The 23,383-nt window shown below is 51.9% G+C and overlaps 12 protein-coding genes across 12 annotated transcripts; 4 read left to right on the top strand and 8 right to left on the bottom strand.

The window, feature by feature from the left end:
- Positions 1 to 6: 6 nt before the first annotated feature.
- Positions 7 to 349, top strand: QC764_706085 (uncharacterized protein; the record flags this gene model as incomplete). Its single annotated transcript, XM_062950258.1, has 2 exons — positions 7 to 73; positions 159 to 349. The coding sequence occupies 2 exons, from the start codon at positions 7 to 9 to the stop codon at positions 347 to 349; spliced, it is 258 nt and encodes an 85-aa protein (XP_062796245.1).
- Positions 350 to 619: 270 nt separating this feature from the next.
- Positions 620 to 2,023, bottom strand: NPY1 (NADH pyrophosphatase; the record flags this gene model as incomplete). Its single annotated transcript, XM_062950257.1, has 1 exon — positions 620 to 2,023. One exon carries the CDS (start codon positions 2,021 to 2,023, stop codon positions 620 to 622), a length of 1,404 nt encoding a protein of 467 aa, XP_062796244.1.
- A 310-nt stretch (positions 2,024 to 2,333) lies between these two features.
- RPL10A_2 (60S ribosomal protein L10A) lies at positions 2,334 to 3,322 on the bottom strand (the record flags this gene model as incomplete). Its single annotated transcript, XM_062950256.1, has 4 exons — positions 2,334 to 2,731; positions 2,793 to 3,085; positions 3,156 to 3,234; positions 3,304 to 3,322. 4 exons carry the CDS (start codon positions 3,320 to 3,322, stop codon positions 2,469 to 2,471), a joined length of 654 nt encoding a protein of 217 aa, XP_062796243.1. The 3' UTR covers positions 2,334 to 2,468.
- Positions 3,323 to 3,376: 54 nt separating this feature from the next.
- QC764_0114260 (uncharacterized protein) lies at positions 3,377 to 4,708 on the bottom strand (the record flags this gene model as incomplete). The annotated part of the gene is made up of 2 exons (XM_062941201.1): positions 4,361 to 4,708; positions 3,377 to 3,541 (listed from the first exon to the last, which is right to left on the bottom strand). The coding sequence occupies exons 1-2, from the start codon at positions 4,388 to 4,390 to the stop codon at positions 3,377 to 3,379; spliced, it is 195 nt and encodes a 64-aa protein (XP_062796242.1). The 5' UTR covers positions 4,391 to 4,708.
- On the top strand, positions 3,587 to 6,168 carry QC764_706060 (uncharacterized protein). The gene is made up of 6 exons (XM_062950255.1): positions 3,587 to 4,708; positions 4,762 to 4,874; positions 4,930 to 5,109; positions 5,162 to 5,486; positions 5,548 to 5,766; positions 5,854 to 6,168. The coding sequence occupies exons 1-6, from the start codon at positions 4,511 to 4,513 to the stop codon at positions 5,899 to 5,901; spliced, it is 1,083 nt and encodes a 360-aa protein (XP_062796241.1). The 5' UTR covers positions 3,587 to 4,510; the 3' UTR covers positions 5,902 to 6,168.
- Positions 6,169 to 6,437: 269 nt separating this feature from the next.
- Positions 6,438 to 8,649, bottom strand: QC764_706050 (uncharacterized protein). The gene is made up of 2 exons (XM_062950254.1): positions 6,993 to 8,649; positions 6,438 to 6,908 (listed from the first exon to the last, which is right to left on the bottom strand). The coding sequence occupies exons 1-2, from the start codon at positions 7,090 to 7,092 to the stop codon at positions 6,886 to 6,888; spliced, it is 123 nt and encodes a 40-aa protein (XP_062796240.1). The 5' UTR covers positions 7,093 to 8,649; the 3' UTR covers positions 6,438 to 6,885.
- Positions 8,202 to 11,821, top strand: QC764_0114230 (uncharacterized protein). Its single transcript, XM_062941200.1, has 3 exons — positions 8,202 to 10,607; positions 10,672 to 11,316; positions 11,371 to 11,821. Exons 1-3 carry the CDS (start codon positions 10,391 to 10,393, stop codon positions 11,373 to 11,375), a joined length of 867 nt encoding a protein of 288 aa, XP_062796239.1. The 5' UTR covers positions 8,202 to 10,390; the 3' UTR covers positions 11,376 to 11,821.
- On the bottom strand, positions 11,351 to 12,270 carry QC764_706030 (uncharacterized protein; the record flags this gene model as incomplete). The annotated part of the gene is made up of 3 exons (XM_062950253.1): positions 11,351 to 11,838; positions 11,936 to 11,987; positions 12,140 to 12,270. The coding sequence occupies 3 exons, from the start codon at positions 12,268 to 12,270 to the stop codon at positions 11,557 to 11,559; spliced, it is 465 nt and encodes a 154-aa protein (XP_062796238.1). The 3' UTR covers positions 11,351 to 11,556.
- A 1,370-nt stretch (positions 12,271 to 13,640) lies between these two features.
- On the bottom strand, positions 13,641 to 17,004 carry BUD14 (protein phosphatase regulator; the record flags this gene model as incomplete). The annotated part of the gene is made up of 6 exons (XM_062950252.1): positions 13,641 to 13,703; positions 13,762 to 15,336; positions 15,388 to 15,461; positions 15,517 to 15,669; positions 16,318 to 16,719; positions 16,977 to 17,004. The coding sequence occupies 6 exons, from the start codon at positions 17,002 to 17,004 to the stop codon at positions 13,641 to 13,643; spliced, it is 2,295 nt and encodes a 764-aa protein (XP_062796237.1).
- Positions 17,005 to 18,545: 1,541 nt separating this feature from the next.
- Positions 18,546 to 18,828, bottom strand: QC764_706010 (uncharacterized protein; the record flags this gene model as incomplete). Its single annotated transcript, XM_062950251.1, has 2 exons — positions 18,546 to 18,696; positions 18,779 to 18,828. The coding sequence occupies 2 exons, from the start codon at positions 18,826 to 18,828 to the stop codon at positions 18,546 to 18,548; spliced, it is 201 nt and encodes a 66-aa protein (XP_062796236.1).
- Positions 18,829 to 19,143: 315 nt separating this feature from the next.
- QC764_0114190 (uncharacterized protein) lies at positions 19,144 to 19,658 on the bottom strand (the record flags this gene model as incomplete). Its single annotated transcript, XM_062941199.1, has 2 exons — positions 19,144 to 19,308; positions 19,629 to 19,658. 2 exons carry the CDS (start codon positions 19,656 to 19,658, stop codon positions 19,144 to 19,146), a joined length of 195 nt encoding a protein of 64 aa, XP_062796235.1.
- A 1,201-nt stretch (positions 19,659 to 20,859) lies between these two features.
- RIM21 (pH-response regulator protein palH/rim21) lies at positions 20,860 to 23,142 on the top strand (the record flags this gene model as incomplete). Its single annotated transcript, XM_062950250.1, has 1 exon — positions 20,860 to 23,142. The coding sequence occupies one exon, from the start codon at positions 20,860 to 20,862 to the stop codon at positions 23,140 to 23,142; it is 2,283 nt and encodes a 760-aa protein (XP_062796234.1).
- Positions 23,143 to 23,383: the final 241 nt, after the last annotated feature.

Below are 23,383 nucleotides of genomic sequence, written 5' to 3'. Positions count from 1 at the left end.
TTCACGATGAGGAAAGCGCTGAGTAAGACCTACTTCGTTCCTGCCTTCATCGTGGATGTGGTCAGTGCGTATGCTGAGTGTTGAGCCTCTGAAAAGAACCCCACTGCCCTCAATTCTGCCACCGCTCACCGCTCACCTCAATTGTGTACTTGGGTCAGAATGTGACGGCTCACTTTTGAGATTTTCTTTTTTCTCCTTACACTTAAAATCGCACCATAAAATCAACCGATATGGATGGCTTTTCTACGCCATGTTGGTCATATTGAGTGCTAGAGGAGAATGGATTTACCTCTGTCATTGTTTCCTTTTGGAGCCAGACCGCGTTCGCATGGTTTTCGTTGACTGGTGATGGAGGCTTCCAACATTTCTTTGCAGAGCCATTGTGCTTACTGACAGCTTGTGCAAGATCTCCGGGCCATCAAGCTTGAAAGCTCAAGAGAGGATAGGGAGACTCGATAGAGAGAATTCTAAGTGCCCACACGCCAACTTTACCGGTGTCTTAGGGGGGCTCTACGTCCTACTGCTGAACATCACCCTTGATGGCCATACACGTAGTCGAGCAAAAATGACCTCTATTCAGTGCTCGCTATGCTAAAACATGACCAAACACCACATCTATCTACATCTTCGACGCAACCCACCACCCCTCCACCACCGAATTAATCAACCTATTCGCAATCGCCGTCTGCGGCGGCAACCTCAACGCCCCCTCAACATACTCCTTCGGCACCTCATCCCCCATATTATGCGTCCCCTTCGCCAATGCCTCCTTAACCTCATCCATAGGAAACCACTTCGCGCTCTCCAACTCAGCATCATGTCCCAGATAAATCTTCTCCCCCTCCCCAGGAAGCGCCTGCCCAACAGCCCCAATCATCAAACTCGCCGGAAAAGGCCACGGCTGACTACTATGCAGCACCACCCTCCCAACCTGGACCCCACTCTCCTCCCAAACCTCCCTCCTAACCGCCTCCTCGATACTCTCCCCCGGCTCCTGAAACCCCGCCAGTGTAGAATACCAATACTTCGGCCACCGCCTCTGCCTCCCCAAAAGCACCTTCGACCCATCCGCACTAACAATCGCCATAATAACCGTCGGATCCGTCCTGGGAAAAGAGTGATTACTCACCGTCCCCCTCGTCGCACAAGCCTTCCTCTCCACCCCCCTATCAGTAGGCGGACAAACCCTCTTCGTCCCCGCATTCACACTCAACGTCCTCTGCCCACACTGCGCACAAAACGGCGTCCTCGCATTCCAATCAACCAACGCCCTCGCATACCCATACATAGCCGCCTGACCAGCCACAAGCCCCATATGCCTCGGCCCTCCCCCGTAAAACATCGCCCCCCTCTCATTTTCCAGTTTCTCACTCAATCCCTCCTTCCCCTCCCACCTGGATACATCAACCGCAAAATATGGCACCCCCTCAAAATCCTTATACCTAAACCTCTCCCCACCCTGTTGTCCCCCATGACCACCCAAAACACCCCTCTCATCCATCCCAAGAAAAACAACAATCCGCTCTTCATCCTCACTGTTGAACTCCCTCACCAGCTCCTCCTCCGTCTTCTCAAAAATATCCTCCCCCCTTAACCCGTCCCTAATCTCCCCCAGCGAAACAAATGCCAGCTGAGTCGTGTCATCCTTCTTCACCAGCGGAGCCAGACTGTCCAACAGCAAAAAGCTAGCAGACGGGTGCTTGAACGCCGGCGCGAGAAAGGCGTGGTCGGTCCGAAGAAAGGAAAGCCTGTTGAGCGGTGACCCGGAAAAGTAGTTGGCCGTCTCCCTGCCAAACTTGGCCGTGAGGTGGCTGTCCTCGGGAGGCAGGATGGGCAGGTCGGGCGTGGCGGTGGTGGCGGCCATTTTGGCGGGTTTGTATTTGCTGATCGATGATGCTAATAGTGATGCTGGTGATGGGGAGCGTCGTGCTGTGTGTGCGTAGCGAAATGTGAGCGTGGTAGTGGTAGATTGTGAGAGCCTGAGAAATCTCGTCCTGGTTCTTGGCGAAAGAAACAAGAGCATGAAGATTAGAAAAAAAAGAGATATGATATCGAGGCTCGATCACAGAATTCCAACCCGACTCTATGAGGTTGCGCGGGGGCGGGGCGGGGCTCTTTGGCTGAGCTTTCTCCCAATCCCGTTGGCAGAGCCGGCTGGAGCTGGAGCGGTCCATCTTGCTTATCAATACATCACCGCTTGGGGAAACAGGTTAGTCCCGGATTTACAATGGAGTCTCGGCATCAAAACTGCAGTCGGCCAAAGATCATTCGCCCCACGCGGAGTAAGCCAGTACCTACAAATCACCAAACACGGCTGAACTTCACAATCACAATGGCAGTGAGAAAAAGGCAGGCTAAATCTGATTTCATTACTGTGACTTCATGCCATCATATCTACGCCCGAATAAAAAAAAGGACCTGAACAGCGTAACCCTCCAGACCCGGTTAACACCACTTGACCACCCAGTTTAGTAAAGGCGGCGGGGAGGAGACATGGTAGCCTTGATGGTAAGGCTACCAACGTTCTGCCAGCCCTTCTTGAGGAGGGAGACGAGGTAGTTGATGGCCAACATGATGTTGGCAATCAGCTGCTCCTGGGTCATGCCAACGTTGCCAACGGCAACACCCATGCAAAGAACCTTCTTGAGCTGGAACTTGACGGTGGACTTGACCTCGGTGATTCTGGCGGAGAGATCATCGCTGTGGGAGACGGGGGTAGGGAACTTGCCAGCTACACACAAAAGAAGTTAGTATTCGCACGTTACCTCGACTGGGAAGACAGCACAACATACCCTTGGAGAGACCGGGACCCAACAGACGGGGAATCTGCTTGATGAGGGTGTCAGAAGCAACGAAGGCATCGTACTTGCGGGCAAGCTTCTTAATGAGCTTCTTGTTCTTGTTGAGCTTCTTGAGATCGTCGGCGCTCATGGCGTCAACACCGCCGTGCTTCGCACGATCGATATCGTACTGGTCACCCAAGATGCAGATGCTCATGTTGGGGCGGGGGACGGTGGGGAGCTTGACAGTGCCGGAGAAACGCTTGTCACGCTGGGGGTCGTAGTTCTTGAGACCGATCTGGAGCCTTTGGTGGCTGTTAGCAACATGTTTTCGATGATGGCGGCCTCACTTCGAGGAGGAGGTTGCTGGCTTACTCGACAGTCTCCAAGAAGTTACGCTTCTTGGTCTCATTGCTGTACTCGAGGAGTTCAGCGACGTGCTGACGCACACCGGCTGCAACAGAGTCAGTTCAATTGCCATTTCATCGTAGATGTTGACTGGGTGGGCGTTGGCGGTGCGTACCGACGGAGATCTTGGACATTTTGCCGTCTTCCTGTAGATATTTCTTCTATAGGTGTGGTTTTGCGTCGGTCGTTTACGAGGAGAAAGCCGAGAATTCAAGATCAAAAGTGATTTTGCGAATCCCAGGAATTTTTGTGGGTGGATTTGGCGGGGTGGCACTAGCTCCCATTAGGTAAGGCGTAGTGGCGGGCCGGATCTCGGCTGGCACCTGGTCACCAGCTGGATTCAACGACAAGTCCTGGGAGTCCGCTGTTGCACTTGCATCATCCATTCACTTGTTACCTCACCGTTACTTTCGCCTACCTATCGACTCACGTCTTTCAGTATTAGATCACAAGATATATTCAACACTTGCAAGCATATGTTGTTTCTTCTTCGAGAGCTCATCACAGTTGCATTCTGAAAAAAATACCACCGGTGCTCGGTGCGCCTCAGCCACCCTGAAACATCACCTGTCCGGGTCAAATGAACCCGATCAGACTTGCATGTTCTCGAGAGTCAACAGGAAGACTACCGGTTGGTTGGTGTTGGTGACCAGCGTTTCCCCAGAGCTCCTCCTCGCTACTCACATCCCGTCTGAGAGCTGCTGTGCTTTCAAGCACAAGTCATGGGTTGTCAAGCAAGTGGCTGTACCCCCACGACCCTACCACCCCACATCTCCATGCGCCTTCAAGTGACGGGTCGAGATCTCCCAAGGCTAGCATCGTACATTCATATCCTTCTTTGGCAGGAAGCACATGTTTGAAACTTGATCCGCACAAGGGTTGAGCTGTCAGTGCTCGGGTTGGTCACAGTGATGGCCATGTATCGCAGTCACCGGCGTCTCCGACCTCTTGGCTCACCTCTCTAGTTCAGTTCCTGTAAACATTTTCATACACCATCTACCGGCACCATTTGCCGATGGACTCGAGAATCACGCCGAGCATCATGCATGTTTACAAGAGCTCCAGTACTGCACGTGAAGTTCGCTGTATCAATTTTAGTGCATGGAGGTCTTGTTTCAACTGAATTCGTGGTGTTATCAAGAGGTCTCTTGACACTGCCTAACGAAGTAAACTAGCTCTTCGAGGTCTTGGTCAAGAAACATGGTATATTTGTACCGCTGCCCATTAGACGTCCTCGGCGAAGCCCTGGCCTAGGCCGACCAGCATCTCGGCTTGCGTGGAACCCGCACTCTGGCCCTTCCTGCTACACCTTCAGACACAGCATGCGGATCACAGCAGAGATAACTGCTTCCTGGCCTCCATCGAATAACGTTGATCCAGAAACTCGCGGGCCGAACAACATCATTGTCGGGTTACTTCTGTTGAGTTTAGCAGGGGTTGTTCTCGCCATACGAATTTATACACGCGTGAAGATATCCAACGGCTTCGGTCACGACGACGTGCTGATCTGCCTTGCATACGTTATTCAAACCATGTCTGGATGCATTAGCACTCAACACTAACGCTTTACCAGGTACCCGCGGTGGCCTTTGTGGTGCTCCAGGCCATAGGTCACTTCAGACTCGACACAGATCGTCACACGTGGGATGTACGCCCTGAACTGGTGATGCTGAGTTTGCAGGTTGGGTAGGTTACGCCCATTGCCGTCTTCCATGGTACCAACTTTCTGACTCGGCCGCAGCCTTGCAGAGCAGATTCTCTTTGCCCTGGCAACAGGGTTCACCAAGCTTTCCATTCTCGCTCTCCTCTACAGAGTAGCTGCTTGCTCGAGGGGCCGGACCAAGCACGTTGTGTTTGTCCTATCCGGGGTGGTAACACTCGATACAATTGTGTTTGTGCTCGTGACGATATTCCAATGCTCGTAGGTTTCTGCTCCCGGATGGTGGTCTGACAATGAATACTGACCAGCAGAGACCCATATCCGACATCTGGACAGTCGCTCTTGGGCCACAGCGCTGCATCAACCAAGGGCTTCACGTTATTGTTGCCAGTATTATCAACACCATCCTGGACTTCCTCATCGTCTTCGTCCCCGTCAAGATGGTGTTGGGTATTCAGTTGCCTCTCCCCCAACGTCTCACGATTCTTTCACTCTTTGCAGGTGGATTGCTCGTCTGCATCGCTGGCTCAGTCAGGACCTATCTCACCTGGGTTATGGTCACCAGTCCGGATGGTGATATTACTTGGCGTCTGTACGACACCAGGTTTCCAGGCGCAGTCGAGCTTTTTCTTGGTATCGTAGGTGATACGAAAAAACTTTTTTCCTCATGTGAGCCAATATCTAATCCTTTGTTGATAGATTTGCGCCTCGGCCGCAGCCACCAAACCATTCTTCGCACGCTACTTTCCACGACTCCGGATATTGGAGAAACCGCCTGCTGCTGATTCTGACAGCAAACCTAATCGACCTTCTCATCAAGCGAACAAGAGCCAGCAGTCGGGGTACTTACCTACCAATGACAAGAACCAATTTCTCCCTAACCTAAACAAACCATTACCGAGCCCACCTACGAATGCGGTACGCCTGAACATCCGCCAGGTATCTCACAACGCATGGTGGCGAGTTCGGGCGCTTATTCCTACGGCGGAAGCTGATTTGGCTCAGGGCGTTACAAGACACGACGTTCAACCAATCCATCCTGGCGGTATATGAATACGACACCCGCGCCCAAAGTCTAACCAGTGGTCCGTCTTTTCTACTCAATCTGACGACTTTTGCTTATTTTGGAGCACGGGAGGAAATTTCCCATCTCTTTGTCCTCATCTCCCCCGTCTTGACGAGATTTTCCGCCGGGCGGATATGGATATTGTCTTGGGTTAGGTGTAACTTGGTCCCGACGAAGCCTTGTAGTTATTAAAGAATCCACATATTTCTGTATTGTGTGATGACACAACAGGGGGGAACTCTGCATGCGTGGGGGGGGGCGGGTTTTGGTTCTGTGGACTGTGGTTTTCTTTTCGGTCGGTGTGGCTTGCTGTCATGTCATGTCATGCACCATCCCAGAAACACGGTGCGTGTTGCGTTGCGTTGCTGTAGGACTTGGGGAATAGGCAGTACATTTGTTTACATGTCCGGATTGTTGGGATTTTGGCTCAGCCACCGGGTCGTTGCAGGTGAAAAACACCAAGAAATCATCACCAATATTACTGTGAGAAACATCACAAAATAGCGTCATCGCCATTCTTTGGGCATACGAACTGTCAAGAAACCGTTTTTGGCATGAGAATTTTGAGTTAGGCAGGTAGTATCTCTTATTCCTAAACCCTCGAACGCGCCTGCTCTACAATTATTCCTATCATCAGCAGTCCTTGCACCTTGCAACTTTTTTTGTACCATCTCCAACCTCTCTCCCTCTAACACTAGTCGAATTAAATCTAACCAAGCATTTGGCCATGAAACGCCCACCATCAACTTCCCTCATCCCCCAACTCCAACAACAACCCCTGAGAGAGAGCGAGTGCATTAATAATTAGAGATTAAAAACAAACAAACAAAACAAAGCGAGTGTAGGATAGTGTATAGGGGTATCTCTCTGTTTCCCAAATCCTCCCTTATGCCCCCCAGTGTGGTCCCATAATGAAAGAAAAAAAGAAAAAGGTATAGGTTGCCATGTTAACAGGTTGAGCACGATGATTTTTAGGGCTTCTTCTTCCCAAACTCTGGCATCAAAAACGGATTAGTCACCATTTACCCCCCGGCCCCCCCTTCCCCCCCACGATGGTTGCTTGAGATAGGTAACATACGGGGATCAATAGGAGTGACACCTCCCCCCGAGCTGGTCGACGAGTCCTCGCCTCCTTGAGGAGTGGGAGCTTGTGGTTGGTGGGATGCGTACGAAGACATTGTGTTTATTGAGCGTCTGGAGCTTGGAGAGCAGGATTTGTAAAGGAGAGAGAGAGGTTCCAATTCTGCTGCGGTGAATGAGAGTATATGTTGATATTGTTGCTATTACTGAGGACGTGGTTGAAAAGTCTGGCTCTCTAATGGATTTGAGCCCGGTCGAGAGAATTTGTCAAAGCTTCGGAAGAATGGAATGAATGTCAACCGCGCACAGAATATGATAAGATAGCTATCAGACACTCGAGCATCCCTTCAGGAAGCAATCCCCCTATATATATATTACCCCTTTGTCAGAAACCCATCCCGTGCCGTCGCCGTCTCGCGCGCATGTGGGAGCGGAGGATGGTACAAGAACTGTCACAACCAGGACCATGCTAATCATTCATCACAAGAGCAGAACACACCGCTTCCGTCAACTGAGCGGATCAACGGCCACGGGCAGGCTCGTTTCTTCTGTGCTACTGCCCGCCGAAAGGAGTATCGTATCCGGTGTGTGCGGGCAACGTTTGTGCTTGTATCACCAGCAATTCCAAGCCGGAGGTTTGCCACGTAACCGCTGCGCCTGGTTGATGGAAAGGAGAACTGGGAACTTTTAAGCAGCTACGAGTTGGCTAAGAAAAGCGATTTATAAAACCCTCCAAGAGTCCGAGCTATGTGAAGCGTGAGAGGTGATCAACCTTGGGCTCTCCTGAAGCTAGGAACCACGGCTGCTGGGATCAGCATCTCTGCCACGAAAATGGTTGGACGACGCCAGTTTCATCGTTAGGCAGTGCTCTGCGGCTGGCTTCCATGACACACATTCCCAAAGAAGCAGGAGACGCAGAAAGCTGGTTCGTTTTGGGAGTTGGTGATGGAGTTTGTGATCCCCATTCATACGACACCGGAATATTCCGTCGACACCACCGGCATTCCATGGAAGGCAGCAGCAGTCACCCGGTGATAGCTCAACGTCTGGGGGAGTACGAAAGCGCTCGTGGCGGGAAGGCCGTGATGATCGACCGCAGCAAGTCGATGACTCTGGGAAAGGGGTGACAGGTGCAGTAATGTAGCTCGCTCCATATGGCTTCATCACATGCGATTCGGAAGACATGAAACGGCAACGGACAATTCATGTGTCCACCCGAGAAGCCGGCCGGCAAGCGCTTTCATATCCCAGCGGACCGAGCAGATCAAGCGGATCATGTCGGGCCTTGCTCCGACAGCGGACAATCGGGTTTTTGTTCTGTGCTTCCCATCGGCTTCCCTTCCGAACAAGCGGGCTGGGATGTTGTGGCACCGGCAGTAGATGTCTCGTCGCATGTTCATATCAGTTTCCAGGCAAAGAAACAGACCAGATCGTGGATCTTGCTCAACGTTTGACTTGGGGGAGAATTGCCCATCTCAGAAGCAGCCACAGCATGTGTTCCGTCTGCAGCAGCCACCCGCCCGCCAGATGCTGTCGTGGCTGTCCGTATCGAGTCAAGAAAGGCCGAGCAGATGCCGGACGGCGGCTTCCAAATCGAGTGAACCATGAGGCTCTCGTAGATGGGGCATGATAAGAACTGTTGAGTTGTGGTGTTGAAGGAAGCTCGAAGCGGATGATGCCCCTCCACCCCACCAAAAAAGCTTATCTTTATCCTTATCCTTATCTCGTATCGTCGCCCACCCACAGACCCGCACTAGCCCTAACTCAGCAGCCCCACTTTCTGCGTCGCCAAAAATTTGAGTATATATTCTTGGTCAGGCTGGCCAACTTCCTCCTCTTCTTTTTTTCTTCTCTATCTACACATCAATGCAGTCTGTCCAATATTACACCGCCAAGTGGAATTGACGACGGGTTGTATTGGTGCGAATGGCGGCTCCACAATGTGGCTTGCTGAGGGTTATTCTTATTCTCTATGGATCTTCCTCCGTTCCCGGCCTCCTAAATCGAAGTGATCACCTTATCCCTTTCATTATGGCTTTGGACTACGACCATTCTAGGTCCGAGCTGTGGGGTGGTCTCGACATTTCATCACCCACAACATGTGTATTTTTGTGTTTGCGAATGATTTGCCTGTCCCTGCTGTCAAGACAAGTCTAGAGTTGTTTGCTGCTGTTTGACAAGCTTGTAAAAATTCTACGTCTGAAGCTACGGTTGTGGCCTATTGTGTTGCTCCGAGTTTGGAATATGGCATAGCATTTCTGCGATTGACCCATTTTGTTGCGAGTTTGCAATGTTTCTGATGCTGTCAACTGCGTCAATCGAACTGAATCGGTTTGAATTTGATGTCAAGTCGTTGATTACAGACACAACCACCATGCTCTGTCTCACTGATGAGCATCAGACAATTAGTTTTTCAGGTTCTCAAACACTGGTAGTTCACCTCATAACACCAATCTTGTTGACTCACTCAAGTTTGCTCTCAACCTGCCCAACAAGGTGGATAGGGTTAGGGTTACTGATGAGTGGTCGTCAATCTCTTCCCAAGTCGCTCCTGGCTGGCACATATTGCTGTTACGTTACCATGGAAGTAAGGCAAGAGCAAGGTGATGACAGACCTTTGCTTCCACATCCATCATCTCTCCATAGATTTCCCGTTCAGCATTGCCTAACGCTATCACTCGTCAATTGACCTTTGTTCCAACTGATCTCGATTTTCCATAATATTTAAACCTCCTGCTGATAAGCAAACATGAGCAGCACTTATCCTGAGAGATTACACCATCGCCGCTGACAGTTATCCCCAAACATGAGCCAAACACCTATGGAATCCATCGCAAACTATCCATCTCATTTATTACCGCAACAAGTGTGCAATGTCCACCTCATCTATACCCCTATGGGGCAGCCCGTCATCCCCAGACAATACAACCAATAATTCATTCCCGCCCTTTAACACATTTATCTAATATCCCATAAAAGCCTCTCCCCACATCATTACACGGGGCAGATCTCATTGATTGCAGAGATGCCGAAGTACATCACAAACGCGGCCTATCCGACTTTAGCCTGTGCCTGTCCCTTTTTATTTGTACTCTAACACCCGCCTCTTTCACCACCACTCCGCTCTCTCTCCTCACTTAGTTATCGATCAACAGATCACCCAACCGCCCACTTTTGTTCTGACCCTGGAAAGTTTCCGGAGGCTGACATCCGCAGGCTCGGGAATATAGCGACTAGGTTGTATATTCCTCGTCGGGCGCGGACCGTCGTGCCTTTTGATATAGGTACCAGCCGGAATTTTATGGTGCCGTGAATACATACCCGCATGCACATATGAAAATGGATTGCGAATATGCGGGGGAGAAAGGGTTGGCGGTATATATAAGCTTCGAGTGAATGCCGAGTTTGTCGATCGATTTGTTTTTTCCCAAGCCCCTTGGCTGTTTGCGCTTGTTTTTCAACGACAAAATGAAGACGTCGACATTGTTGGCCGCCGCCTTTTGTGGTGTTGCTGCCGTTGAGGGTGCTGTTCTCTGGGATGGAAGATTCAACGACTTTACTTCCTCGGCGGATCTGAACAAGTGGTCTTGGGCTAATCAAGTTGGTCCTTATCGTATGCCCCCCCTTCCCCTTCTTACCAACTACATGGTGGCTGATATGAGCTTTTACAAACAAAGAATACTACATCCACGGTTCCGGGACGGTAAACCGCTACATCAACCTCTCGCCCGACTACAAGAACCCCAACGACACCGTCTCCAAACAAGGCGCCCGGTTCACGCTCGACAGCACAGCCTACTGGAACGGCCAGACGATGCGCCGGATCGAGCTGATACCCCAGACGAAAGCGGCGATCAACCGTGGGAAGGTGTTTTACCACTTTTCGATTTCGCGGCGGGACACCAACGCGCCGTCGGTGAACAAGGAGCATCAGATTTGCTTTTTTGAGTCACACTTTACAGAATTAAAGTATGGGTGGATTTCGGGAGAGCAGGGGGCGGCGAACCCGGCGTTGCAGTGGATGACGAACCAGAGGACGCAGTGGAAGTTGAGCGAGTGGAAGGCGAATGTGTGGCATAATTTTGCGTACGAGATTGATTTCTCCGGGAACAGGGTTGGGTTGTGGTATAGTGAGGGGGGTGCGGATTTGAAGCAGGTGGTTGCGCCGGTGGGGGGTGTGTCGACGAGTAGTAATGGGCAGGATTGGCATTTGGGGGTGTTGGAGCTGCCAAGGAGTGGGTATCCGAATACTAATGAGGATTATTACTTTTCGGGGGTGTTTATTGAGGATGGGGCGATTACGACCAAGATTGGGGGGCCGGGTGAGTTTTTCTGGGTGTAGATGTTGAGAAGTGATTGCTGACAATGTTATATAGCTTAAACGAACTTCGAAGGAGGAGATGGGGATGGTGGGGGGAAAATGAGATGAGCTTGTATATATACAAGGTGTGCTTGCCGCACAAAGAAATACATATACACAAACCCCCTTTCGCCTTATCAAATCCCCCCCTTGCATTTTCTCCCTTCGGAATGACTCTCTCACTTTTACAGAGTGAAAATACTTAGACCTTTCCACCAGCACTCACAAACAGATTCATAATGATGATCACGCCAGCAGCCCAGACAAGGGGCCGGATGCCGGCTAGCTTCTTGTTGTCCTGGGCAACGACGTAGACAAAGTTGTAGGCGGCGCGGGAGACGACATAGCCGAGGGTGAGGGTGTTGAGCTTGGAGACGGGGACGACGCCCGAGGCGTTGGCTGCCACGACGGAGGCAGCGTAGAGAGAGAGGGTTTCGAAGCCGTTTGCTGTTGCGGCTTTGGCGCGGGAGATTTTTTGAAGGGTCTGGGGGGTTTGTTAGTGTTGTGCTTTTTTTACACTGGGGTTTTTCTTGTTGAGTGAGAGAGGGGGGGGAGATATGTGAGGGTAGTAGGGTGCATACGGGCTTGGGCATTGAGGTATCTTTGGCACAAATCTCTTCTGTGCGGCGGGGTCTACAATTTCTGTTAGCTGTTTTTTTTTTTTTTCCATGTCTTGATTGAAAATATTTGTTGAGATGGGGGCGAGAAAGAAGCCCAGGAATCCGGTGTTGAAGTGCAAGGGTTATGAAGGGTGAGATGGTGGTGTGTGTGTGTGTGTGACATACTGGTTCAAATCATAATTCTTCCCCGCCAACACCATAGCGTACACATTGGGAGCCATGGTGATGAGAAAGGCGGCGGGGATGGAGTAGTAAGAGTAGTTTGTTGAGGCGAGGTCGAGGCCGAGGAAGGACATTTTGGCGGCTGTTTTGTTTACTTTGTTTGCTAAGTGTGTTGGTTTTGAGTTATGAAAGTCGAGTTTGCATGAGGGTGAGTATGAGAAGAACTGATAATGAGAACGAAAATGAAGGGAAGGGAGGGGTAAACAGTTGTAGTTAAACAGAACAGAGAACGTCGATGTCCCCGTAGTACGTCGGATACGGCCTCGGTTCCACTACATCACACATGTCCGAGTGTTTACCAAGCCGGAGGTCGGATCGACTCCACCTCCCGCCCAAGCGCGATGTTTCGCTACCCCGTTTGGGCTGTTGTTTGAGTTCGGTGTCGATTGGTTAGAGTCGGGCAGCGGAGAAATTTGTTTAGCTTCTTTTTTTTCACCTACGACTGTGAATCACAATTGTTTCTTCTCAGCTCTCATTGCGCGGAAGATGTCTATCCAGAATCGCCAAGCCCTTGGTCCCTGTCCAAGTGACACTCCCTCTGCCGCGTCTACTTGTCTATCTACGAATTGCATTCTATTCCGCGGGTCAAGCCCGTATATGAATCACATTTTAGGAGGGGATAAGTAGTCTGTGCTAAGTGGAGAAGCAATGATAGGTCCATCTGCCATGTGTGTGTGTGTCAACATCCGCCCTGTCCGTGTTCAACCAAGTTGTAGTGCCTTTATGCACCATGCAATGCACCAAGGCGGGAACTCCCGACTCAGCCAGCCTTGTTAGTCGTCATCAGATGACAACCTGCACACACGCAAGGCTCAACGTTGACGTTGGGTATCATTGTGACAGTCTCTTTCAAAACCTCAACTTCTATTCCTCACTTGTTCCTCTCAATCTCTATACATGCTCTTATCCCCACCGCTACCCCAATATTACCCAAGGCTTTCCTCCTCATTCTACAACACTCCCTTACAAAACAATAATTATTTGCCAATGCTCTTCCCCCTCCTTTCCAACCCCCTCAAAGTAAAAGAAAATAAAACACTTCCACAACAACACAAACCCAACAAAGCTAAACCAAGACTCGTCACTTTCCATTCAGCAGAATCCAGAAAAAAACATTTGCGTATAGCCGTGCTTTCAACAACAATGGTAGAAACAGACACAAAACAGGAAAATTTGAACATAGGTTGGGCAGCAGGTACAACAGTTGTGCCGCGTGTGTCGTATCGTAAATGCATCACGAAGGATAAAAAGAAAAACAATTGATAATAATACTGATGATAAAGAAGAGAAAAACCAAACCAAGAAAAACCAAGTCAAGTTGGTGTAGTACCTAAGGGGGCATTCGACAAGAAAAAAAGGACAAACAAACTAGCCAAAGGGAGAAAATAGGTAGTCGGGCCGTACAGGGGGGATTAATCGAAAAATAAAGGAATCGTGGGTATAATTAGACTGTTCCCCGTAGCCTTTGCTTACGGGCTAGCCAGTCACCGAGCATATTGTCGAGTTGCTGTGACACGATTAATACAATGTTCCTGCAAAAGTTTAGTAATGATGAAGATACATACAGTTGTTATCTCAGCAAGCTTAGCATTCTGTTCTCTGAACAAACCGTTTGCCACCGGGTGGTCCGAAGATACCGGATCGACATTCGACTTGTCATACACCACCACCAGCAAGTCCCGAATATCTGAACCGGAATCGAAAAAGGCCCTGAGGTTGGTATCATTCCACGATGACCTCGAAGAAGTGGACGGCGTGATGGTCTCCTTGTTGACCGACGTATCCGCATCTTCGTGCTCAATCAGTTCTGGTGAGGGTGTCGATCTTGGCGATGACCGGTCTTCCTCTTGGCTCGATGTATCGACCATCAACGGCGGGGGGTTGCTAGACGTGACTGGCGAGACCTGGACAGGCGACTCGGATAGTCTCTCCTCGTGCTGTTGAGGTGGCGAATTAAGTGTGGGAGCACCTCTAACTGCCTGCCCGCCCAACGACGCTGGCTGTGCTTGTTGCTGAGTGATGAAGGGATTGGTATTGTTTGGAGCAGCACGTTTCTGCTGTTGTGGTTGTTGACGTCGTGGGTCTTGGGAAGGTGGGGATTGGACAGGCTCAAGATCCAGATCATCATCATCAGAGTCAAAGTCGTCAAGTCCCATGCGAGTCCTGGCCTTGGTCGCCTTCTGAGGTCTCCCACTCGTCTGCGGGCTGCCTTGTGGAGAACCCTTCGGGCTGGCTTCTACCAAACGCATCGTGGCGGGTGGTACGTTGGCGACATTGTTGACCTTGCTTTCCGACAAGAAGGCCTTGATGTCAACACCATTGCCCGTTTCTCTAGTAGAGCCAGGCTTCCTAGTTGGCGATGGCTCCGTCCGGGGTTGCTGCTTTTGCAACTTGCTCGGCTGCCTCTGGGGGCCTGTTTTCTCTGGCGACCCTTGCGATACCTCCTCCTCCTCCGGCTCTCTTTCGTGACTGTCTCTGCTGAGATCCTCGTCCTCATGGGAGGCTTTCTTATCCTTGTCCTTCCTAGAGAAAAAGCTTCGAATGGCACTGGGCTTCTTATCCTTCTCCTTCTTATCCTTTCCTTTCTTGCCGTCTTTGCCGAGCAAGCCGTCCTTATCCAGCAACCTATCCAAGCTTGGTCGTTGTCTCATCTCCTTGGATTCGCTCGACAGCCTTGTTCCATCATCATCCCGCAACAAGTTAGGCGTAAGCGTAATCTTCTTCGTCTCGACTGTATCATCTTTGAAAAACGAGTCTCGGACAGTCCCGTCGCTCGTCTTCTTGGGCCCGTCGACCTTGAGTTCTCCTCCTTCTTCAGAGCTCCGTGGTTTCGCCGAGTTGTCGGTCTCGTCTGGCTTCGAATCCTTCTGTGTTGTCCTGGGCTTCAATGGTTCGACCTTGGCCGAATCGTCCTCCGTGTCCGCGGCAGCGGAAGCCTGCTGGTTTTTTTGACCTTGTTGAGCAGCCTGGGCAAAGTATTCGGCCGCCACATCCTCTTCCTCGCTCGAGTAGTCGATATCAGAATAGTCCACAAATGTAGGCGGTGCGAATTGGACCGTCTTGGCCTTCTTTCTCTTGATGGCAGATCTAATGGGATTCCGGACTTTATCGGTTTGATCACCAAGCATTGTGGCGGAGAGCTAATTCTTGTCAGTACCCCTCTCCTTCCACCGGCTCCCTCTCCAACTTACATCTATGTTCCGGTGCTTGTTCAAACGAGCCAACCGTTCGGTGGGAGTTTCGATATGTTCGGCGGGGAGGTAGCCTGTGATTTCCCATGAGCACTTCGCCAACCAGAAAGCTGAGCGCTGACAACTTACCGATGCTGCTGTCTTTCACGACACGCACCAGCCACCAGTAGCTGTTGCTGTCGTCGAGAAGAACCATGGTATCACCCTTGGTTGCGTTCGCTTGCCCTTCGACAGTGGCAACAAAGGTGTGGAGGGCGTATACGAATTCGAAATCGATGTCCTCTGCTTCTTGTAAGCACTCTCCGCCCCAACCAGAGTCGACAAATCTAGGATCTTCCGAGTCAGAAAAGTCGCCATCATCATCATCTTCGTCCGAGCTGTGGTAGGGAACTGTCAGGTTAGGAAAATCCGAGTAGCTGTCGTCAGAGGCGTCCTGGTCGGCGGGCTCCCTAGAGGGAAGATATCCAGGAGTGGCATCATAACGGTGTGAGATATGGCGAGTGGGCGGCCAGGTGCTTTTCCCGCTGGTGAGGGTTGCCCTGTACCTCCTCATATCTTGCGGTAATTCTACTTCCTCTTCGGCACCGGACTGGAGTTCATGTTCGGGGGGATCAAAGTTGAGGGGGTTTGTGGGGCTAAAGGCTGTGGCTGGCTGCGGCGTGTCCGGTCTGCCGTGTAGTTCAAACTCACCGTCCAGATGATGATGGCGACGTGCAGGCGAAAGAAAATAAGAGCGTTGAACCGCCTGGTGGCGTTCCGTTTCCCCATCCGTGCTCATCGGAGGTAGGTAATTAGGACTTTCGAGGTACGGAGAAGAAGACCTCGCATCACCAATTACAGACAAATCCGATGAGCAGCGCACCAAGAAACGTCCAGAACCGCTCGAACAAGAAGAAGAAGGAAAAGCTGGAAGGGTAGAGGGCAACCCACCATCTTCAATTGAAGGGGAGCTCGAGATCCTGTCCATCATGTCGTCGTCCACGTCCACCTCGGTTTCGCCGTCCATGACCGCCTCATCGACCTCGTGGCCAGAATGGCCTCCATTCTGGGCAATCGCCAGCGCATCCTGCCGGGTGCCCGTCTGCATGCTGCCTGCGTCGTCGTGCCTCGTGCCGTAACCGCCGCTCTGCTGGGAGTCGGAGACGGAATGGAGGGTGTCGGTGTCGGCGTCGTTGTTCCGCAGACCGGGCGGGCTACGGTGGTTCTCCTCTGCTGCTTCTGCCGCAACTTCTCTCAAGGTCTCGGCCTGGTGTGGTGCGAGGGAGCCGTCAGGGGTCGGCCTGGCGTGTCGCGGAGCGGAAGGGTTGTCGTGCGCTTGGAGGTCGATGGTGTCTAGAAAGTTGACAAGGTGTGTCAGAGAAACGGTCCGAGACGTACAGTTGTTCCTGTGCGACTACTGCTGCTGCTGTTGCTGCCACTCCTGCTCTGCACAAGCACAGGCACAGACAGGCACGAGGGGGAGCACGAAGGGCAGCGCAGAAAGCAAGCCGGTCCCCTACCTAGCCTCCTGGACAGGGCGCCACAGGGAACCGGGCCACAGCGGCGCGCATCATGGGGGCAGACGAAATGAGGGAACTCTCAGCACATACCAGCGCGAATAATCTCTGGCCTTGTCATGTTGGCGAATTGGCCCGTGGCCCACGCGACGATGCCAACTTTTGCTGTTCCTGAGCCTGTCGGGAGAGCAGGGATGGCGCCTGGAGAATACAGGAAGATCGCAAAGTGTCGCCGCGAAAAGTGACAAAATCGCAGAACCGCAAAAATGCAGCCGTCCGTCGCAGGCTCCCCTTCCCGTCGGCCGATCAAGTTCAAGAGATGGCGGAAAACCCCTGAAGAAATCCCAGGCTGCGGCTGGCCCCCCAAGGTGGAAGGCTGGCTGACGAGGCGCCCCCTTGCCCTTGGCTATGGGTAGTGTAGGTGATTTTAATGCTTGGCGCTGAGCCAAGATGGGGAGTTTGGGATTCCTAAATCTCAAATTCTCGATATGGCTAATCAGTCGCTATCAGATGGATATCAGTATCCAGATGGTATCCGGATGGCGGGATATCGAGCGCCTTAAACCGACGTCTGCCAGTGTCCTGAGTACCCTCGACCTGCGGCTGTGGCTTGATCGCGAGATCAGATGAATCAAATGCCCGAGGCTGTTAGCTGCTGCGTAGCACTGGACGGAGGCAATGACATGGGTGAAACGGCGATCATGGCCCGTGTCGCGACAGGCCCGATGCTACCAAACTTTGGCGATGGTGAAATTGTCTGGTGGTTTGTGTCGTCCAAAGTCAAGAAGTCGATGATTGATTGACAAATGCAGGACGAGGTGGACGATATGATGTCGTGAGGGAAGATGGGAGAGGAACGGGGATGGGCAATGATTCTCGATTGCTTGACGTGAGCTCCGCCAGCTGGCACGCGAGGATCTTGCCTTAGAAACAGTGTTTCTATACCACATAAAGAGATTGTTGGTTCAATTATACCCTGTAATATTCTTCTATTTCGGCACTATACTCTCATTTGCTGCCACATATAGCAGCTACTAGCTAGTGGTTACCGTCGATATCAATGCCTTCTTCTGTCGTGATATTCCAGAAAAGCAGTAAGAAAAAAAAAAGTGGAAGTCTTTTGGCCCTGGGGCACATGAAACGCTGGGCGTGCAGGGAGGCCCCTGGCCAGCTGGTTCCCAGAACCACTGACGGCTGCTGGTGATTTCCCCACTGTGAAATTGCGGGGTGGACTATGCCCACTTTCATCATCACCTCAACTGCCCCGCCATGAACTGTTAAAATTCCTAGCAATTCCTATATCAATGCATTGACTTGTAGATTAACGATAACGATACTTGACATCCATATTTTGCGACTCCTTACCTGCCGTCGAACAATCCGTCTGGAACAGGACTTTCCTTCAAGAATATCAAGGTGGAGCTATGGACTACCCCTTGAGCTTCCAGTTAACAGAAAGTAGGTGATGATGTCTTCGACCAATGTCCGGCAAGGCTTTCCTTGTCACAGAGGCCTTCGATACCAATGCCATCACGAAGGGCAGCACGGCATCCCAATGGCCTCAGAAAGGCCACAGACCCCGATCTCGGTCAACGTTGGGACACAATGTTCGGAAGCCAGCACGCCAGCAATCGGAAGGGCAGACACGTGGAATGAATCACTCTATGGTGATGGCATGATGACCACCAGCCGGACAAACTGGTGAACCAGACGACCGCCGTCGAGGTGAGGGACATTCCGGCTGAAAAGTCCGTTTCCCCGTCCCGGCCTTTGTTGGTCAGCCTCGTGTCTCTTGCTCAAGGCAGGTAATTGGCTTTGAGAGTATGCAGTTGGTCAGTACAAAGACGAGTGCGCTATATTTGGTGGTGGCACATGAGTGTAATCAGACATCTCACCTCAGCCAGTAGGGAACCGTCACAGTGAGCGCTTTGGAATATGGGACCATTGCAGCTTCGGCACATGCGGAACCACAGCCGACGTGACCACTGCTGGATCTCTGCTGGTTGAAGATGGACTGTAAGCAGCCGGCCGAAGGTATCCAAAAGAGGATTCCTGAACTTCTTGGGAACACCTGGTTTGGGCATTCCGATGCTCACATGTGGCATTCCTCTTTGGATTCTGGCTGGATTCTGGTGGCGGTGTGGGACGATGCCGATCCGGAAGAGGGGGTCCAGAGAAAGGAAATGAAAGCGCACAGTGGTGTGTCACTGGTCAAAGCAATGCCCATATCAGATGGAAAGGGTCCACGACCATGATGACCTTATTCCCGGCGTTGCGGTTTGAGTTCACGCCTCCCAGGAGTTCTAGATGGGCGAAGAATGCCGAAGCTGGGGGTCATCGGCTTCAGGTCGCCAAGCTTCTTCTCCACGACAGACAAGCCTTCGCCAAGGTCACCAATGACAGCATGGCAAGAATGACGGGAACCCTTGGCGGACAGTCAGATTGATCAATGGAATCAAGAGGGGTTGCTTCCCCGCAGCTTTTCTCGTGCATTTCACATTCACACAAGATGGTTCTGGACAAGAAGGCAATAGAAGGGTTGTGTGAACGCGAAGGGTGACCTCAAGATGGTGCCATCGTGAGCGAGAAGCGGGGAAAACTCACTACAGTCCCAAGTCCTAGCTAGCTAACCGATGTGTAGGGCTCCCACAGTTTCCGACCACACCAACTTGTGTAACTTGTGCAGCACAGTATCTCCCAGTATCTCCAGGGAACACGTCGTCAGAATAAGACCACCTAAGTAACATTCCTGTGGTGGAAAACAGGATGGCTCATTTGGGGTGACGAAGAATCACGCTGCGCCCCAATCTTGTCGTGCTTGGTGTGCTTGGGCAGACCACATTTTCAATCAATCCCCGCTGCGCGTTGAGATGCACCCAAGACGTACAGTGCGAGCCTGGGATCAGAAAAAAGCTGGCAGATCGCTGGAGGAGCGGTGTTGTGCTGCGAGTGCTGCCCGGCCGCTTGTTTTTTTCCCGCTTGGTTATAGCCATCCAGTGATAAGCGCTAATTAAACAGCACCCCTATTTTGTCTACGGAAGACGGAGAAGCGTCGAGAAGTAATCAAGACCACTTTACAACGTCCGGTATTGCTGTTGATGGTAGCAACGTGAGGAGAACACAAAGGAAGCAAGCAAGCAAGCAATTTGTCACACTGAGATTTGTCCCTTCGTTTCTCAGCAGCTCGAATCCTCTCTTTTCATAGGCCTCGAGCGGTGAGACTGGCCGAGGTGGGCAGGCGCTTGCACTTCGCTTGGACAGGCAGCTGAACACTGAAATGCTAGCGGCAACAGTACCACCACCACGACCACCCCAGTTTTCATTTGCCAGCGCAACCTGACCCTTTGTCACCTCCCTCAGGACAGTGCGCTCTCACCAGTCCAGGCACGGTATCTCCGCTTCTTTACTCCAGGCCAATTTTGCAGTGTTGAGAAGGGCCATCCCTTCTACACTCCCGGCTATTAATCATTCCACCATCAAACTTTCAAAGTTCAAACGTCTTCGAGACCGGCCGTTGAGACAGGACGACAGAGCGACGACAAAATCGACAGACTTGACGCCAGACACGACCAGCCGCCGTTTCAACCTCCACAAACAACAACGCTGCCGTTGCGTTTTTTTGCCTTCACCCGCTCTCCAAGCCTACCCGTCGATTCCCGACTGCGAGCATCTCTCGGCGCCCAGCCCTCTCTGCGATCGCCTCCCCCACGCCAAACATCGCGACGGCATCCTGATTGTCAGCTCATCAATCCCTAGACACCTGTAGTACCATCGCGACACAACCAAACCCGACGACGACCCGACCTGCCACCCGCGCGGTTGTGTGGCTTCTCCGCCCCCGGAGCTGCTGACAACTCGTCGCTGCGCGCCCCCAGCCTTCCTGCGACGAGAGGACGACTGCTTCATTCGAGGAATTAATTCCATGGAGATTGGGCAATAACAGAAACTAGGCGGAAGGCCGCCCTCAATCAGCGTCATGGAAGCCCGGCAGCTATTTCCCGGTAACGCGGGCCCCGTGCCCACCGACGCGCCGTTAGTATCCAAAGGTCGCAATTGCGGTGCTCTCAATCTCCCGGTCGGCGGTATTCTGTCCATGCCAAATGGCGATGTTGTTACCCTCACAGCCTCGGCCGCTTTCCGGCCACTATGCACACCAGTCACTCCACCAGCCATCATTGCCAACGCTGGCGGTGGTTCAGTCGAGCTCGATCCGAATGTAGGGGCAATGCCGGACGACGATGGATGGACATATTCCGACTTTCGCGATCCCTTTTATGCGTCAACCTTTCCTCAGTGCTATGCGCTTGCGGCGACGACAGTAGTTGCGTATATGCTTGTTATCATGTTATTCGTCACGCCACGATCTTTCCTGGATGGTGGAGTTGTTGTTCTTGGTCGACGAGGATTCACTCACAGCGGCTCGGGGCCGACGATTGGAGGCAGACCGTGGTTCCAAAAAGTGGCGGCTCTGTCTGTCGTTATCTCACTCACCATTGCGTCTGCTGCGACCTTTCAGGCTGCTGAGGAGCAATATATTTATCAGATTCAGAATGCGAAGGCGTTGCAGGAGGAGGTTTTGGGTGGCAACGAGCTAAAAGCAATCCGAATTGTCTCCAACACGTTTCTGTGGCTTGCACAAGCCCAAACTCTCATTCGCCTCTTTCCCCGCCAGCGAGAAAAGGTGATCATCAAGTGGACCGCCTTTGCGCTAATCACGCTCGACGTCATCTTCCAATCTCTCAACAGCTTTCGATATACAGACCAGACGGGCTCGAACCGGCCCGGCTCCTTTTCCGATGCCATCCCAGCACTCAGCTACCTCTTCACGCTTGCCCTCGGGGTGCTGTACGCCGCCTGGGTGGTTTACTACTCACTGATGAAGAAGCGATATGCCTTCTATCATCCGCAGATGAAGAACATGTGTCTCATGGCAGCCCTGTCATTGATGTCGGTACTTATTCCCGTGGTCTTTTTTATTCTGGATATAGCAAAGCCAGACTTCACCGGCTGGGGGGAGTACGTCAGATGGGTGGGAGCGGCTGCCGCTAGTGTGGTTGTCTGGGAGTGGGTGGAAAGAATCGAAGCTTTGGAACGGGAAGAGAAACGAGACGGTATTCTCGGAAGAGAGGTGTTTGACGGAGACGAGATGCTCGATGTCACGACTTCTGACGGTCGTGCTCGTCGCAGAAGAAAAGGGAGTGGCAGTGATGGCGGGGATAAGGAGATGTACGTCGAGAATCCACCAAAGAAAAAAGCAGCCACCCAAGGAGAGCGAGGAAATACATGGCCCTCGGTAATCGCCATGAAGGCCAAGTACAGGTCTCGGCTGAGACCAAAGAAGGATCAAGATCCAGCTGACCAAACAACAACGCAAACGACACCACAGCCATCGGATCATGACCGAGTACGATCTTTGCAACCACCGCTTTGGCCAGCAAGACCAGCGCCGACAGCAACACCCATCAGTCGGACAGACACTGCGAGCGCTGCGAGCACGGTGTACGCAGTTCGCTACCACCAAAACACAGACTCGGCATCGCAAGCCACACCGCCGCCGCCACACAACACAAGTGCCCTATCACGCACAGCCAGCACGTCGTCAAGCCGAAGTAGCGATGGTAGAAGCACCCATCGGGCTGAACCACCCCGGAGACCAGCAGATGAAGGCCAAGGGCCACAGGGAGGTGGGTCCAGCAGATGGCAGACCCTCACACCGAGCTTCTCTTTTAAGCGAAGTCGGCGGAGTGATGAGGAGAATGCTGTCTCGTCTGAGGAGAAGAAGTCACCAAGAGAGGAAGGGAAGTGGGACATCCGCGGCCGATTTGAAGAGTTCACAGCAAATCAGGCCGAGCGGTTGCGGGAGAAGTTCCGGCCAGCTCCAGACACGGATAGTCTGCCTGTGACGGTCATTCCAGCACCACCTCGCCGAGGGGCTGCTCTCGCCCAACTGTTGGAAGATGAGGAGCTTCAATACCAGCGAGCGACAACCCCAGTTCGTGCAGTCTCAGATCTGAGATCACGAACCAATGATTCGTCACCTACTACGCTGGTTGGTCGTTCGGCTTCGATCTTGACAAGTTCGAGGCCTCAAGTTACCCCGAGTGGCACTCAGATATCATTTGCGGACACGGTGAGACCTACAGAGCCTTCCTCTGGTCGACATTTGGGAGGGCCTGAAGGAGGGGGCCCATCACAGGACTCTGATTCCACACCAGGTCCAGATACTGGTCCTGATTCTGGTGGCCGCGCTCCTTCATGAAGGTTTATACACGTGACCTGAAAAAGATACCGGGCGATTGTTTTGGCTGTGGTTGTGTATTTTTATGGGCATAGCAGGCGCGCATATTATTTCACGGAGCATTTTCAAGGGGGTTTTTGGAGGGTTTTGTTTCATTGGGCTTTTGGATACCACAAAAAGTGATGGTCTCATGGGATGTCGATATATCGACAGTGTTTTGGATCTTGAATCACGTTCTCGTCTATTTAGTTGGGACGTGGTT

This window comes from Podospora pseudoanserina (genome assembly GCF_035222485.1).
Source record: "Podospora pseudoanserina strain CBS 124.78 chromosome 7 map unlocalized CBS124.78p_7.2, whole genome shotgun sequence".
NCBI classification, from domain to species: Eukaryota; Fungi; Ascomycota; class Sordariomycetes; order Sordariales; family Podosporaceae; genus Podospora; species Podospora pseudoanserina.
This window is presented reverse-complemented; position numbering and strand designations above follow the sequence as displayed.

What these genes read in the sequence shown, in the direction of transcription:
- QC764_706060 (XM_062950255.1), top strand. Translation starts at nt 4,511, where the DNA reads ATGCGGATCACAGCAGAGATAACTGCTTCCTGGCCTCCATCGAATAAC. An exon ending in TGCTGATCTGCCTTGCATAC is followed by an intron (nt 4,709 to 4,761) that starts GTTATTCAAACC and finishes ACGCTTTACCAG; the next exon opens with GTACCCGCGGTGGCCTTTGT. An exon ending in CGAGCCCACCTACGAATGCG is followed by an intron (nt 5,767 to 5,853) that starts GTACGCCTGAAC and finishes GATTTGGCTCAG; the next exon opens with GGCGTTACAAGACACGACGT.
- QC764_706050 (XM_062950254.1), bottom strand. Translation starts at nt 7,092, where the DNA reads ATGTCTTCGTACGCATCCCACCAACCACAAGCTCCCACTCCTCAAGGA. An exon ending in TGTCACTCCTATTGATCCCC is followed by an intron (nt 6,909 to 6,992) that starts GTATGTTACCTA and finishes TTTTGATGCCAG; the next exon opens with AGTTTGGGAAGAAGAAGCCC.
- QC764_0114230 (XM_062941200.1), top strand. Translation starts at nt 10,391, where the DNA reads ATGCCGAGTTTGTCGATCGATTTGTTTTTTCCCAAGCCCCTTGGCTGT. An exon ending in TAATCAAGTTGGTCCTTATC is followed by an intron (nt 10,608 to 10,671) that starts GTATGCCCCCCC and finishes TTACAAACAAAG; the next exon opens with AATACTACATCCACGGTTCC.